The sequence below is a fragment of the Anabrus simplex genome, chromosome 3 (genome assembly GCF_040414725.1).
Source record: "Anabrus simplex isolate iqAnaSimp1 chromosome 3, ASM4041472v1, whole genome shotgun sequence".
Taxonomy (NCBI): domain Eukaryota; kingdom Metazoa; phylum Arthropoda; class Insecta; order Orthoptera; family Tettigoniidae; genus Anabrus; species Anabrus simplex.
In genome coordinates, this window is record NC_090267.1 from 505,794,382 (window position 1) to 505,811,927 (window position 17,546).

Sequence of the window (17,546 nt, forward strand, 5' to 3'; positions counted from 1 at the left end):
CCACGGCCGCTTCCTTCCCTCTTCCTTGTCTATCCCTTCCAATCTTCCCATCCCTCACCGAGGCCCCTGTTCAGCACAGCAGGTAAGGCCGCCTTGCGAGGTACTGCTCATCCTCCCCAGTAGTATCCCCCGACCCAATGTCTCACGCTCCAGGACACTGCCCTTGAGACGGTAGAGGTGGGATCCCTCGCTGAGTCCGAGGGAAAAACCAACCCTGGAGGGTAAGCAGATTAGGAAAGAAAGAAAGAAAGAAAGAAAGAAAGAAAGAAAGAAAGGAAGAAAGGGTTGCAACGTTGGTTAACTTGCTCAGACAGTACATAAAAAAAAAATATTTGAGTAATATTTTACAAATTTACTGTCTTCTTTTTATTACAGTATTTACAAAACAATAACATTCCATTCCTTGCTTACATTTTTCTCTTCTTTTCCGAAGCAGTTCCATACATTTTACCTCGTTTCCATAATTTTTTTTTTAAAGTCCACAACAATATAGGATAGAATTTTGAAGAAGTGTCTAGCATTTTTTCTTTTAAATTAAAGCATGTTGGAGAATATGTACTGCTAAATTTATCATTCAAATTTTTCTCCGTTACAAGATTTGCACCATTTTGCATTATATAATGCTTATAGTCCCTATGGTAGACCTCACAGTTACAAATTAATTTCATAAATTCACAATTTGGTTTCTTTCACCCCAATGTTAAAAAATACGAATATTTCAGAGCTTGAGTCAGAAAGCTTATAGTTTAAAACCTGTCTGCATATAGGTCTACCACAGATCTTGGTTTACAAAAATCCATTTATTGTATTACCACCAAGTTAAACAAATTATTTCTTCCATATGAAGTTAGTTTTGACAAATATTGTAACTGTGGTGTTTGGATGTTGAACTCCTCTTGCCGCACTTTAGGGGCAGAACTGACTATTGAATGATCAATGTGTCTGATTTAAGGGATGTAGTAACGTCAGCGGGAGCTGGAAGCAGGTTTAAGTCAGCAGTTGAAGTAGAAGGTGTAGAAGAGGCAGTGGAGGCATAATGCAGACCAGAAGAGAATCTATGGAACCTGTATACCGCAGTAGAGACATTACTACAATTAGGTGCAGAACAACCCACCATTATGTAGTAAATATCCACACAAATATAGCACTGTTCTGTCCCTGCACGCGTTGATTAAAGCAATATGTTCAACGTGACGAAGCGAGCGCTCGTAGGAGAAACTAGAGTTTGATCACATGGCCCATTGCGCATGTATGAACCAAAATGGCGGCTAAGCATACCAATCTTATAGAGCCTTAATCTATCCATCTCACCTTCAGCATTCTTCTGTAACACCAAATTTCAAAAGCTTCTATTCTCTTCCTTTCTGAGCTAATCATCGTCCATGTTTCACTTCCATACAACGCCATGCTCCAGATGAAAGTTTTCAGAAACATCTAATTCCTATATCAATGTTTGAAGTGAGCAAATTTCTTTTCTTAAGAAAGCTCTTCCTTGCTTGTTCTAGACTGCATTTTATGTCCTCCTTACTTCTGCCATCATTAGTTATTTTACTACCGAAGTAACAATATTCATCTACTTCCTTTAAGACTTCATTTCCTAATCTAATATTTCCTGCACCACCAGCCATCACTTGACTGCACTCCATTACTTTCGTTTTGGACTTATTTATTTTCATCTTGTACTCACCCAAGCTTCGTCCATACCATTCAGCAGCTTCGAGATCTTCTGCAGTCTCAGATAAAATAACAGTATCATCGGCAAATCTCAAGGTTTTGATTTCCTCCCCTTGGATTGTGTTTCCCTTTCCAAATTTCTCTTTGATTTCCTTTACTGCCTGTTCTATGTAAACAATGAAGAGGAGGGGGGACAAACTGCAGCCTTGCCTCACTCCTTTCTGGATTGTTGCTTCTTTAAAAAAGCCCTCGATTCTTATCACTGCAGACTGATTTTTATACAAATTGTAGATAACTCTTCGTTCTCGGTATCTGATCCCAATCACCTTCAGAATCTTAAATAGCTTGGTCCAATCAACATTATTCAATGCCTTTTCTAGATCTACGGACACCATGTACGTGGGCTTGTCCTCCTTAATTCGATCCTCTAAAATAAGACGTTACGTCAAGATTACTTCACGTGTTCCTACATTTCTTCTAAAGCCAAACTGGTCATCTCCCAACTCAGCTTCAACTTGTCTTTCCATTCTTCTGTAAATAATACATGTTAAAATTTTGCAGGCACGAGATACTAAACTAATGATGCGGTAGTTTTCACACTTGACAGCTCCGGCTTTCTTCGGAATAGGTATAACTACATTCTGCCGAAAATCGGATGGCACTTCCCCTGTCTCATACATCTTACACACTAAATGGAATAACCTTGCCATGCTGGTTTCTCCTAAAGCAGTCAGTAATTCAGAGGAAATGTCATCAATTCCAGGTGCCATGTTCCTTTTTAGGTCTCTCACAGCTGTGTCAAACTCTGACCTCAAAATTAGGTCTCCCATTTCAACAATAACAACAGCCTCTTCTTGTTCCAGAATCCCGTCATCTATTTCTTTACCTTGATACAACTGTTGGATATGTTCCTGCCATCTTTCTGCTTTGTCTTCTTTCCCTAATGTGGCTTTCCATCTGAGCTCTTGATATTCATACATCTAGATTTCCTTTCTCCAAAGGTTTCCTCGATTTACCTGTATGCAGCATCTACCTCTTCTAGGACCATACAACCTTCGACATCCTTGCACTTCCCGTTCAGCCATTCTTCCTTAGTTACTTTGCACTTTCTATCCATTTCATTCTTTAATCGCCTGTATTCTTTTCTGCCCTTTTCATTTCTAGCATTCTTGTATTTTCGTCGTTCATCAATCAGGTCTAGGATGTCCTGAGTTATCCACTGATTCTTAGTTGATCTTTTCTTCCTTCCTAACATTTCCTCAGCACCCAACTGACTTCATTTTTCATGACAATCCACTCTTCCTCTATTGTGTTTCCTTCATCCTTTTCATTTAGTCCTTGTGCAACATGTTCCTTGAAACAATCCCTCACACTCTTTTCTTTCAACCTGTCTAGATCCCAACTCCTTGCATTCCTTCCTTTCTTCAATTTCTTCAACTTCAGATGACATTTCATGACCAGCAAGTTGTGGTCAGAGTCTACGTCTGCTCCTGGAAAAGTTTTGCAATCCAACACCTGGTTTCTGAATCTCTGCCTAATCATAATGAAGTCTATTTGATACCTTCCAGTGTCTCCAGGTCTCGTCCATGTATACAGCCGTCGTTTGTGGTGTTTGAACCAAGTATTGGCAATGACTAAATTATGATCAGTGCAGAATTCAACCAGCCGACTTCCTTTTTCGTTCCTTTGTCCCAACCGAATTCTCCTACTGTATTACCTTCTCTTCCTAGGCCTACCACTGGATTCCAGTCTCCCATCACTATTAGATTCTCATCACCTTTTACATATTGTATTAAATCTTCTATCTCTTCAGATATTCTTTCGATTTTCTCATCATCCGCTGAACTAGTAGGCATATAGACCTGCACTATTGTGGTGGGCATTGGTTTGGTGTCTATCTTGACGACAATAATTCTTTCACTATGCTGGTCGTAGTAGCTTACCCGCTGAACTATTTTCTTATTCATTATTAAACCAACTCCTGCATTTCCCCTGTTTGATTTTGTGTTGATAATTCGGTAGTCGAATGACCAAAAATCCTGTTCTTCCTGCCGACGTACTTCACTTACACCAACTACATCTAACTTTAGTCTATCCATCTCCCTTTTCAGATTCTCTAACCTACCAGAACGATTCAAACTTCTAACATTCCACACTCTGACTCGCAGAATGTCAGTATCCATCTTTCTGATGATCGCCCCTTCTCGTGTAGTCCCCACCCGGAGATACAAAGGGGGGACTAGTTTATCTCCGGAATATTTTACCCGGGAGGAAGCCATCATCAGTAAATCATTCACACAGAGAAAGCTGCATGTCGTCGGGAGTTTGTTACGGCTGTAGTTTCCCGTTGCTTTCAGCCGTGTAGCAGTATCAACACAGCTAAACAAAAAAGCGTGAAACAAAGGGACACAATCATCCATAGCGTTGCAGTATACAACAATTCTATGTAACAATTATTGGTGTCCCTTTAAACTACGCCAATCAACAATCTGACCAGTAAATATAGGCCGACTTAAATCAGTTGAAGATTATGAAGACTACAAGTATAATGCACACAACAGAGTATAAACTTCAAATGGTCCACCCCTTAATAATGATGTAGTTCTCACAACGGAAAAAAATATTGTAAGTTTAATCCTTTAACTTTCACTAATTTCATTTGAAACTCCGATAAATACACTAACAGAATTTGAAGAATCAAGAAACAAACGAGAATTAGCCAAATCGTTCAATTTAATTGGCATATTTAATATGATTTGGACATCAATATTATGTCATTAACATCTAGTCCATTAATAATACAATTGTCAAAAAGAATTTTTTTGTTTACTTTTTATGTAGTGATGACATTTTATCAATATAACGTAATTAACGTGTAGTCCATTAATGATACAATTTAATTGTCAATTTTACTTGTTTACTTTTTAAGTAGTGATGAAAATTTATTGTGCAAAACATTTTCAATGAACAAAATTATTATAAATAAGGTTTTATGTATGACTCAACCTTGAGAAAGTCATATAAAAGATGGCTGAAGATGCTCGATACAGGGAATGAAACATGTACCAATTAACGTTTGTATTGTAATGTCCCTTTAGAGACAATAAATATTTTATGTATTGACTTGAGTGGATAACTAAAGCAAGACTGTAAATGCCCCACCTTTCCAGAAACTATCCCAAAACAATAGTATATACTGACTAAGAGGCTGCTTCCAAAATACAATCCTGAATCGATGATGCTTCTTGTCTAAAAGGGTCCAAGATCCAGATGAACGGCCCCTCATAATGGTACTTATCGCTAGGAAAGTAAGAACCATGGTATTTCTCATGTAGTGATACTAATCATAAGTAACGCAGACTTACAGTGTTCCACACATTGTGGGTACTAACAAATACAGTAGAGACAATACGCGACACTGAGCGAGATATCGAGGGTCAGCTATTGGAGCTCACTCCAGCGGATAGACCTGAACGGTACTGATACTCTCATAAGAGCACGTGTATTTTTGTGTGAAGTTTTTGGTGTTATTTATGCGTTTTCAGTGAGTTGACATAATTAAATAGTAACGTGTGTCATTCCTTGATATCTCCTCTCAACATGAGGGGAAAGGTATGTGCTGTGTTTGGCTGCAGTAATTACGAAGTAGAGAAAAATGCGTGGTCGTTCTTCAGGTTCCCTCGTGACAAGAACATGTAAGTAATATTGTGTTTGCATATATATTCTTCCAGTGACAGAGATTTATATAGTACTTCATAACCTTCTGACCTGCTCGACCCATGTTTTAACGGGCTTAAAATATAATACGCATATTTTATTGTATAGTGCAGCAGTTAACCTTCAATACCAATGTGTTGTTGTAGGTGTGATCTGTGGGTTTTGAAATGTCACAGAAGCGATTTGGATAAAGTGTATAAGAAAGAAGGGACGTTACGCTTGTATAAGAATTATAAGATCTGTTCAGATCATTTCCAGGTCAGCGACTTTAAAAATCCTCGACTATACAGCCAAGGGTATGTTACATTTTTACTCTAATTGTACGTAAATATTCCTCAAAGCATCACTATCGACAACATTTTCAAACTTTTCTTTCTTTTATCCCTCTTCTCAGATTAAAGCCGGGATTTTAGATTTTCTTTCTGTTAGTAGGCTTCATGTTAAGAGGAAAATTGTGCAGCTATTAAATGTTAATTCATTGCATCATATGTGTAAGGAATGTGCCGATATTTTTATTGACAAATGTCTTAATGTGATGATACAATGTTTTTAAATGAGGAAAAAAGACAAATCCAACCGTAAGATTTCAGGCAGGTATGCTAAAGCTAAAAAAGTAATGCATAAATGAAAAATCAAGCCATTTCACAGCAGTCCATTTCACACCTTGTTTATATGTCTAATTTCAGTCTTTGAATAATAACCTTTTAAATAATTCTTCATTCATTTATCCAGAATTGCTTTAGCAACTTCGAAGTTAATATCTCAATACCACTTTCTTTCTAGACGTAATTTATTTATCCATTTCCGTATATACATTTCCATTGATATTTGAATTTAGAGCGATTTGTTCAGGTCAAGTCACTAGGAGCGCCACTGTCGAATTGTCTCCCATTTTAGCAAGGCGAAATCCGTAAGTGTCGTGTATTGCCTCTACTGTATTTGGTACTAATTACAAGCAATGCAGACCCACGGTATCATTCATATAGTGGTACTAATCACGGGTACTGTAAAACCCATACTGATTCAACCTCTGTTGCTACTAATCACAAACCTATTGTGTACCTGACATAGTGGTACTACTCACACGTAAAGGGTCCGATGGTGTTCCTCGCATGAAGGTACTAATTACAAGTAGTCTCATGGTCCTTAATCATCCCTAGGTTGCCCTTTTTTAGTCGCCTCTTACGACAGGCAGGGAATACTGTGGGTATATTTTCGTCTGCACCCCCCACCCACACTAATCATAATGTTTCTTTAAATGCACAAATGAACTAACACAACTTACCTTGAATACGGAGCTGTTCAGGGGTAACTGTGATTTTTTCAGCTTCGTATGATGCCTTGAGAAGTTTCAATATGTCCAAGAAATCAGGAAATTCGCCCTTCTTGTTCACATACTTCTCAATGGCTCTGTTAACAGCAGGAAACTGTGTGCCTGTTCAACATAAATAAAATATAAGTAAAAACCATCACCTCTAACCACAGTTGGTAAGGTCATTTTCTTATGTTTTTTACAATATTCCCCCATAGAAACTAAAAGAATGTAATGGAAATTTTGCAAACTACAAAAAAAGATCAAGGTCTTTTCTTTTTGTGCAGAAAGTAAACATTTATTAAGTAATTAACGAAGACACCCAGGACTTATGCAGTTGGTTTTTGAGGGAAGTGTAGGCGGTAAGAACGGTAGGGGTAGAGCAAGGTATGAATATGACTGGCAGATTAGAAGAGATGTAGGATGTAGTAGTTACGAAGAAATGAAAAGGTTAGCACAGGATAGGGTGGCATGAAGAGCTGCATCAAACCACATTAAGGACTGATGGCTCAAACAACAACTAAGATTTAGGCGTAGGCATGTGGTGACCGCATCACCCAGTGGGAAACCACTGCAATCAGCTACCCAAGTATTGGCGGGAAAATCATAATGTTTGCAAGGTATGGAGGAAATGCCTACTTCCAGTCCAGAACAACTAGGATGAAGTAAGGCAGAAAGCCTTCTTCACAATTTCATAAAATCATCCATCTCTCATCTTCACCACACTCCACACTCACTCATACAACACAAGAAATGCAAACAGGATAACAAGTAGTTCTCAAGAGGCTAGGAGTAACATCAAACAATTTCGCAGCAGAAAGGAAAATACACCAACGAGCCATTATGGAACGTTCGAGAACATTTTAAATCCAATATCACATCAAAAAGTGTTTCATCAACAAGTCTGTTCACGAACAATTTTACTCCACTGACAATATAAATTAATACCAATACATTTTATAAATGTTACTCCAGCAACAAGAACAAGTCTATCGACCATAATGACAATTATCAACTGCAGAAAATATTCAATACTGTTATGAAGTTTTAATGACAATTATACAGGTTAAGCAACGGGAATCAACACAACTAGCCAAATTTCAAAGTTTTTTATATTATTCTTATTTTTAAACAATTTTAAAAGATGTTCACCGGATGAGTTTCGGCGATAAAATGTTTGGACTGAAGAAGATTTTAGACAAAAAGTGTTTACTTAAGACATAATTATTGTTGTGTGATTTTTAAAATGTTATAAGATTGTCAATTAGTTTTATAGGAGTAATCTTGAACCAAAAGAATTGTTTTATGACCTTACACAATCTTAGATTAATGATAGTTTGGCTGATGATGCTCACGAAAAGGAGCGAAACATGTACCAGGTAAACACCATAATAAATATGTAAGTTTGTAATATATTTTTATTGTATTGAAAAGGTGGCAATTGGCAAAACTAAAGGAATTGTATCACAAGTAGATCTTCAATACGGACAAGGAAAATTAAGTTTATAACCTGCAAAGCATAAACTGACTGAAGCATGATCCAGGAATAAAAGAAAGAAAGAAAGAAAGAAAGAAAGAAAGAAAGAAAGAAAGAAAGAAAGAAAGAAAAAAGAAACTACACGGAAATGAAACTACTGAAAAAGGCTAGTAATTTTTTCTTTTAATTTAAAAAGTAAAAGTTCTGCCACATTTAGAAATTTGAAGTAATATTTAATATCACAAATTCTAGAGATTGATGAAGGAGTGTAAGCACAAATACAGTTTTCAGTTGTGATTTGATTTGGAAGTTCTTCACTGCTGGCTTTTGAAATACTGTGGAAGATTTAAAACATTAAAATATTATAAAACAAAGAAAACTTAAGTCAATTTAAAGGGGAATAGGTTTCAGTCTGCATTCTGCCTTTCCAGACTGGTTTCAAACTCAGATCTGGTGTGGTCCGGCACCACTGCATCCCTGGTTGTAATGGGGTTGGTAGTTACTCTAATAAACTATTTTTTATGTAGGGTCATTAGTGTCTGGAAAAGTTGCTCTGAAGTACAGAAGTAATTGATGGATTTTGGTCTGAAAAATTAGTATTTGTTGTGTATAGTGGATCATTATGTCTGGCCAGGATTTTTCTGCTATGGGATGGAGAAGACTGTACACCCAGGGACTGAAGACCGCCAAGTGGTGGGTAGCAGAAACTTAACCTGACACCTTAAAGGAGTCAATGGCTATGGTTGGATGTCAACAGATGAAATGACACTTAAAAAATCCATCAGGTAGCATTTGTTCTCTAGGTTAGAGGTAGCTGTCAAGGGTGGCAAGTTGGCAGTAGGAAGGGCAGCTGGCTGTAAAACAATGTCATATCCAGTATTTTAAGAGTTAGCGAGACAAAGTCTAGGATGTCCCTCACAAGCTATAGCAGCACAATTGTACGAGGACAGTTATTATTCTCGTTGTAGCCATAAGTGATATTCCCCTCCAAAATTTAAAAGGAACAAGTTAACAACGCATTACTGACCATTAACCAGCTACCGGATGCCATTTATAAATTCAGTGAACTATTATCTTGTCACTACATTTTAAGGTATTCCTATTTACAGATTTGTTGTGATTGGTTACCGTTCCTAGACTTCAACTGTACTGCAGCGCTCTCGAGCGGGCTAACTTGCAAACTTGTTTTCGTCTGGTATCTGTCTTGCACGGTGGATGGGCTGATGTGTTTCTCCCTCCTAGCCTTTATGGTTGGGAAGGATGTCTTCAGACTACCATAAAATGGAGTGAATAAGGGCTTCGAGCTTGAGTAATTTTTTTGTGTGGTGTTAATATTTCTTTAAAACAGGGTGGTGTGTAATTTGTGTTCATGTAGTTGCCTGCAGTGTTCTCATGTGCAATCTCCTTCAACATTTTATCTGGTGCTTCTTCATAAATTATGAATTTGGTGCGCTCTAGGCAAGCATTTTAAATTTAATCTGGTCATCTACTCTGGTAAGTTTGTATTCAGAATTGCTGTCTGACCGCTGCATTGTCAACGTGTCCAACTGCAATATGTCTGAAATTATACTGTTTAATGTCTGACATTTCAACTACTTCCATAATTAAGATACTGTTCCTGTTGCAAGCATGTTGGTGAAATTAAATCCTACGAGTATACTGAGTTATTCTACCTCCTTCCAAAATATTGAATTTCATTTCAAATTAATAACAACAATTAACTTCTATTTTTTAAAAAGGCCTTTGACTCGGTTCATAGAGAAACCATAGATAAAACAAGATGTGAATTTGGAGTAAAAACTAAATTGGCAAACCTAATACGTGAAACACTTACTGATAATTTCAAAGTTGAAATTTATGGGTGATATATCAAAACCTATTAAGATAAATACAGGGGTACGGCAAGGTGACGGTTTGTCACCACTTCTATTCAACTGTGTTCTAGAGAAAATTGTAAGAATTTGGAATGTAAAGCTTAAAGAACACATTTTGCCAGTCACTTTGGGGAGAAGAAACAAAGGCACTGAAATAAATTGCCTAGCATTTGCAGACGATTTTGCTATATTGTCAGAAAACCTAGCAAGTGCAACAACACAAATCCATCTCTTGAAAGAAATAGCCAACCAGACAAGTTTGAGAACCTCTGTAGAAAAAACAAAATTTATTACAAATGTCAAGAATGCTCCAAAATTTCTGGCAACAGATATTGGTCCAGTGGAAAGAGTAATGAAATTCAAATATCTGGGAGAAATAATTCAAGAAAATGGTTTAGATAAATCTGCAGTAGAAAAAAGGGTACACAAGATGGAAAGAGCATATGGCATCACAAAGAATTTTTATAACAAAAAGTGTCTATATAAAAATCTTAAAATAAGGCACTACACTACAGTGGTGAAACCGGAATGCCTACATGCAAGTGAATGCCCGGTACTAAACTAGAGATTAGATAAACTTGAGGTACTAGAAAGGAGAATCATGAGAAAAATCTTAGGCCCTGTAAAAACAACAGAAGTATGGAAATTAAAATCCAATGATGAAATATACAGGAACGTAACAGAAACCATAAGAAAACGGCGATTGCAATTTTTTGGACATATTAACAGAATGGATGATTCCAGATTAACAAAAAGCATATTCAAGTGCCCTGGGGACAAAAAAGCAACAACTAGCTGGATTCAAGAAGTAAAGAAAGATTTAGAAAGAAATAATATAAGAAGAAGAATCTATAGACAGAGAGATTTTTAAAAAGAAGGTAGCAAGTATGGAAGGATTCCAAGGAAGATCGAACAAGAAACCTGGTGCAAAGTGGTCCGAGGACAGAAACAGCATAGTGAAAGGATGAAAGAATATTGGAAGGAACGAAAGAGAAAACAACAAAGTATGAAGAACTGAACTGAAATTGGCACATGGTCCTTAGCAGGCCTCATTGGAAAGAATAATAATAATAATAAACTTCAAGATATGTTCGAACCATGAAAGGTGCTTGTGGTCCATTAACTTAAAATGTATTGTGATTTCTACGGTGCTTGATGATATTTTCGGGACGTATTAGTTCGGACAATGCTGCTAAAAGAAAATTATTAGAATATTTTGGTGCGTAATGAAAAATCTGTGCACCGGTCTTATTCTCATCTTAAATTCACGGTCATCTGCAAAAATTTTTTTGCTGTTCAGCCCACTTCAGACTTATTTTATTGTAACAGCATTTTACCTAGTTTTTTAAATAATTTAAAATATTTCTTTCGTCTCTACTGAACAATGAAGCCGCTAGTGAAAATTTAATTCTGAGTCATCATCATCATCATCATCATCATCATCATCATCATCATCATCATCGGTTTGCCCTTCCAGTGAGCAGGGTAGATTGTTTGAAAAGGAGCGTCTTTCAAAGTTGCCTATTCAAAAAGATTTTGTTGTCCATGACATTCCCGATTCCATCCTCTTCTCTCCACGTCATCTTCTTGGTCTTCCAGTGGTCTTCTGCCTGTTATTCTCTTTTCTAAATAAGAACATGGTAACCTTGTTCTACTCATTTGTTTAACATGCCCAAACCACTTAAGGCTAGATGACCTAAATCTTTCCTCCATCGATTCATTTAGACCTAGGTTAGATTGGATCTAATCATTTTTCACATGATCAAGTCGTGTCTTTTACAGGGCAATTCTAAGAAATTTGATTCTGCAGGCTTGAATCCTACTACAATCCTTTGATGTTAGTGTGCAGGTTTCCAGAGAATATGTAAGGATGGAAATGAAATATAAGGATGGAAATGAAATATGACTTGTACGGCATTTTGTTCTTTGTAGGACCTTATCATCCCATAGTAGGTGTCTAACGATACTGTAAAAGTTAGAGCCTTTGGTTTCTCTGTTATTTTTATATCAGCTCTATTATTATTAGCTATTATGCTTCTTAAATATCTGAATTGGTGAATTACTTCAACTGGGTGGTGCTGTATTTTTATGTTGCATTTCATGGTGGTGTTGCAAACAGTCAAGCTCATGGGGAGGAGGAAAATGATGTTGGTGAAATTATGCTTGAGGAAGTGGAAATGATAGTAAATAAACTCCATTGTCATAAGGCAGCAGGAATAGATGAAATTAGACCTGAAATGGTGAAGTATAGTGGGAAGGCAGGGATGAAATGGCTTCATAGAGTAGTCAAATTAGCGTTGAGTGTTGGTAAGGTACCTTCAGATTGGACAAAAGCAGTAATTGCACCTATCTATAAGCAAGGGAACAGGAAGGATTGCAACAACTATCGAGGTATCTCATTGATTAGTATACCAGGCAAAGTATTCACAGGCATCTTGGAAGGGAGGGTGCGATTTGTCGTTGAGAGGAAGTTGGATGAAAACCAGTGTGGTTTCAGACCACAGAGAGGCTGTCAGGATCAGATTTTCAGTATGCGCCAGGTAATTGAAAAATGCTACGAGAGGAATAGGCAGTTGTGTTTATGTTTCGTAGATCTAGAGAAAGCATATGACAGGGTACCGAAGGAAAAGATGTTCGCTATACTGGGGGACTATGGAATTAAAGGTAGATTATTAAAATCAATCAAAGGCATTTATGTTGACAATTGGGCTTCAGTGAGAATTGATGGTAGAATGAGTTCTTGGTTCAGGGTACTTACAGGAGTTAGACAAGGCTGTAATCTTTCACCTTTGCTGTTTGTAGTTTACATGGATCATATGCTGAAAGGTATAAAATGGCAGGGAGGGATTCAGTTAGGTGGAAATGTAGTAAGCAGCCTGGCCTATGCTGACGACTTGGTCTTAATGGCAGACTGTGCCGAAAGCCTGCAGTCTAACATCTTGGAACTTGAAAATAGGTGCAATGAGTATGGTATGAAAATTAGCCTCTCGAAGACTAAATTGATGTCAGTAGGTAAGAAATCCAACAGAATTGAATGTCAGATTGGTGATACAAAGCTAGAACAGGTCGATAATTTCAAGTATTTAGGTTGTGTGTTTTCCCAGGATGGTAATATAGTAAGTGAGATTGAATCAAGGTGTAGTAAAGCTAATGCAGTGAGCTCGCAGTTGCGATCAGCAGTATTCTGTAAGAAGGAAGTCAGCTCCCAGACAAAACTATCTTTACATCGGTCTGTTTTCAGACCAACTTTGCTTTATGGGAGCGAAAGCTGGGTGGACTCAGGATATCTTATTCATAAGTTAGAAGTAACAGACATGAAAGTAGCAAGAATGATTGCTGGTACAAACAGGTGGGAACAATAGCAGGAGGGAACTCGGAATGAGGAGATAAAGGCTAATTTAGGAATTAACTCGATGGATGAAGCTGTACGCATAAACCGGCTTCGGTGGTGGGGTCATGTGAGGCGAATGGAGGAGGATAGGTTACCTAGGAGAATAATGGACTCTGTTATGGAGGGTAAGAGAAGTAGAGGGAGACCAAGACGACGATGGTTAGACTCTGTTTCTAATGATTTAAAGATAAGAGGTATAGAACTAAATGAGGCCACAACACTAGTTGCAAATCGAGGATTGTGGCGACGTTTAGTAAATTCTCAGAGGCTTGCAGACTGAACGCTGAAAGGCTATAATGATAATGTATGTATGTATGTTCCATATTATGTCTGCTGATTTTCAATGCTACTGTTTTTGATAGGTTCAATTTCATTCCATAATCATCAAAATTCTTACACCATGCATTCAGATTATTTTGCATTCCCTCCTCTGTTTCATCCCATATTGCCACATCATCTGCAAACACCAGATCCTGAAGATCTTTATTACCTTTTTCTTTCAGTTCCTTTAAAATGGTATCCATAACTGCTATGAATGGAAGAGGTGATAGGCACTTCCCTGTTGTACTCCTTTGGTTATATTGAACCATTCAGAGTGACCATCTCCAATACTGACACAGCTTTTGCAATTAGTATATAGCTTTTGGATCTTACTAATAAGGTACTCTGGTACACCAAGTTTTCTAAGACTTTTCCAAATAGTTGATGTAGGAACATTATCATATGCGTTTTCAAGGTCCATGAACACAATAATTAGGTCTTTTCCTCTTTCCCAGTGTTTCTCTGCCAACAACCTCAAAGCAAATATAAGATCTGTTGTGCTTCTTCCAGCCCTAAAGCCATGTTGTTCCTCTTCTAAGATAGGCTCTAGTATATCCCTTACTCTGGCTTCAATGATCTTCTCCATAATTTTAAGGCCATGTGATAGGAGGATAATGCCTCTGTAATTTTTACTTTTCCTTTGACTCCCTTTCTTAAAGGTAGGAACTATCATCCCTTTTGTCCAATCTTCAGGTATTTCGTTATCCTTCCATACTGTTCTGACAACTCTATACAGCCAATGTATTCCTGGTGGGAGAGCATCTTTTACACTTTGCGCCCCTCGGTAGTAATATTACTACTACATGGCGTGTGCCTGAGTGCCACTGTTAGTAATACTACTACCACGATCTTTGAAATTCAGCCACTTGAAAGCTATTCACGTTATCGAATTAGTTTTTGCTTTGACGTGTTGTCGATTTCCTTTACTATTGTTAGGTGGTGTTGTCGATCAATATTGTGATTGGTGGTGCAACTTAGGGACGATGTTTCGTAGCCACGTGCGCTCAGTTAGATCTTACGTAATTGCTGACATACGTACTCCTCACGCGCTCCGGTTAGATAAGCTCAAATTTATGTGTGTGTGTTCTAATGATAGATTATATGACATCACAGATTTAGAATGAAAGTGTAGTGAGGCAACAGTCTGCAATCATCTCTCAAGTAGTCAATTTATACTGTATAATTATGACCATCTGTGGGAGTGTCAGACTGGAAAGGAATGCCAAAATCAGAGTTCGCGAAAAAACTGGAAAAGGGTGAAAAAATGTCATTGCAGAAAGAACACCTTCTAGCAATAAAGTGGCGAGATGTTCGAGACGTGTATATGCTGAGCACTGCACATGATGACATGATTGAAGTACCTGCAGCAAGAGGGAGCCACGAGAAATCCAAACCATCAGCAGTAGTAGACTATAACAAATTCAATATTGGTGTTGATAAGTCTGACGAATTGTTGGCATATTATGCATTCACAAGGAAATAGACCAAGTGGTGGAAAAAATTTTTCTTCCATCTGTTTGATCTTGCCATAGTGAATGGCTATATACTGTACCGTAAGGCTTCTTCACAAAAACTTTCCCTTTTGAAATTTTGTGAACATTTAGCGGATGATTTGGTGAATAGTGTTGGGGCCGAAATTACTGAAGAATCACGAGCATCAACTGCGGGAAGGCTAGTAGGTAGAGATCATTTTCCAGACAGAATACCTGCAGTAGGCGCGAAGAAGAAAGGACACGCGCAGCGCATGTGCAAGGTTTGTTATGACATGTCCAAACATAACACCGGTCGTGCTGTGAAGAAAATGACAACCATATATTGTCATGTGACGTAGGTCTTTGCATAGGAGAATGTTTTGAGTGTTACCATACCAAAGCTAAGTATTGGGAATAACAATGTGTAATTCTGCAACAAACACAAATTCCTTATTGGATCAATTTATCGCGCCCCTAAGTCGTCGCCGGAAATGAACGATGAACTAATCCTCTCTCTCGAGCATGTGCAACATGTACAACAAAATTACGATGCCATTTATATTGTCGGTGATTTCAACCTAGAAATTACGTGGTCCAGAAATCCTGCACCTGTTCCAAATAACCCCCTCGCCAATAAATTCCTTTCCGCTTTCTATGATTTACTCCTTCATCAATTAATGTTTGAAGCCACGTGTATTACGCAAACAACACGCTCAACCCTTGATCTTTTCCTAAGTAACATACCACAGTCCGTCCAATCTCTTAATACTATTCCTGGATTCTGTGACCATCAGGCAATTCTCGCAACACTGACCCATATAAAACCATCCCCCAAACTCCATACCAGAACAGTTTATAATTTTTCCCGAACAAACTGGAACGATCTATCCACTTTACTATCCAACCGCCTCCCCATCCTCACCTCAGATTTCACTGGCAGTACTGACATAAACAAGATATGGAATGACTGGAAGAAAATTTTCTTTCAATGCGTAGCAGAAACCACACAACAGTAAATATAACCAGCAGACGGAAATCTCCATGGATTACCAAGGAGACAGTGCGAGAAATTCGAAGAAGGGACCACCTGTACCAGAAATGGAAAAGAAATCCAACCGATTATGAGTGGGAGAAATACAGGCTGGCTAGGAACAAGGCTAAACAATCTATCAGAGATTCCTACGATTCTTACATCCACAGTCTCAACACCAACTCCAAGGAATTCTGGGCTTTTCTCAGACGTAAAGGTTGCAACAGAGCTCCACCTGTATTTAAACATAACGGTACGGCAGTCTCCACACCACAAGAAATTGCAGACACCTTCAACAGGAAATTTAAAAGTAACTTCTCTGTCCCTACTGAGGAAGAGAACATGCTATATTCAAGGACAACATCTACCCCTCTCTTCCCTCTTACCAACCTGTATTTCTCAACGAATGAAGTAAAGGAGAGCCTTCTGAAAACAAGACCTCATGCCGCGACCGGGCCGGACCAAGTGCCAGCAAGAATTCTCAAAAATTGTGCAGTCGCCTTGGCGTCCTCTCTTTGCTCTCTCTTCAACTATTCCATTAATACCGGGTCTGTACCTGTGGAGTGGAAAGAACCCAAAGTAGTGCCAGTTTTCAAAGATGGAGATAAGGAAAACGTAGATGTTTACCGCCCAGTTTCTATAACATCAGGGGTCTGTAAATGTATGGAACGACTAGTTGCTAAATGTATGTTGGATTTTCTCAAGGAGAGAAACCTGTTGAACTCAAACCAGCATGGCTTCATTCTGGAAAAATCCTGCACAACACTTTTAACAAAAGTCATTGATGACTGGCAGTTCTCTTTGGAGCAGACCGATGTCTCACAAATAGACTGTGTGACTCTGGACTGGAGCAAAGCTTTTGACCAGGTGTCACATCAAAGACTTCTGTTAAAACTTAGCAACTATGGCATTCAGGGTAAACTGGTGTCATGGTTGAGGTCATTTCTGGTGGGTCGAACGCAATGTGTTGTGTACGGAGGAGCCAAATCAGACCAAACCACAATTACTTCTGGAGTAATTCAGGGCAGTGTGATAGGGCCCCTCCTGTACATGACTTCCGGATTGTGTAAATTCAACCATGGCGCAGTATGCCGATGACACAGTCATTTACATAGCCATGAAAAACAGTGATGATATTGTAAAATTCTAATCGGATCTGGATAGTATAGCTCTGTGGTGTGAGGTAAATAGAATGTATATAAATATTAAGAAGTGTAAATATATAAGACTAAGCAGAGCTAAGCAACCACTCCAGAACCAACCTACTCTATGTGGAAT

General features: G+C 38.2%; 1 protein-coding gene across 1 annotated transcript in view; it reads right to left on the minus strand.

Moving 5' to 3' along the window:
• LOC136866885 (death domain-associated protein 6) overlaps positions 1-17,546 on the minus strand; it is a 282,179-nt gene that overhangs the window by 96,953 nt on the left and 167,680 nt on the right. Inside the window, exon 6 of the mRNA XM_067143978.2 lies at positions 6,677-6,826. Within this exon, the coding sequence (XP_067000079.1) occupies positions 6,677-6,826 (150 nt within the window). The remainder of the gene's footprint in view (positions 1-6,676; positions 6,827-17,546) is intronic.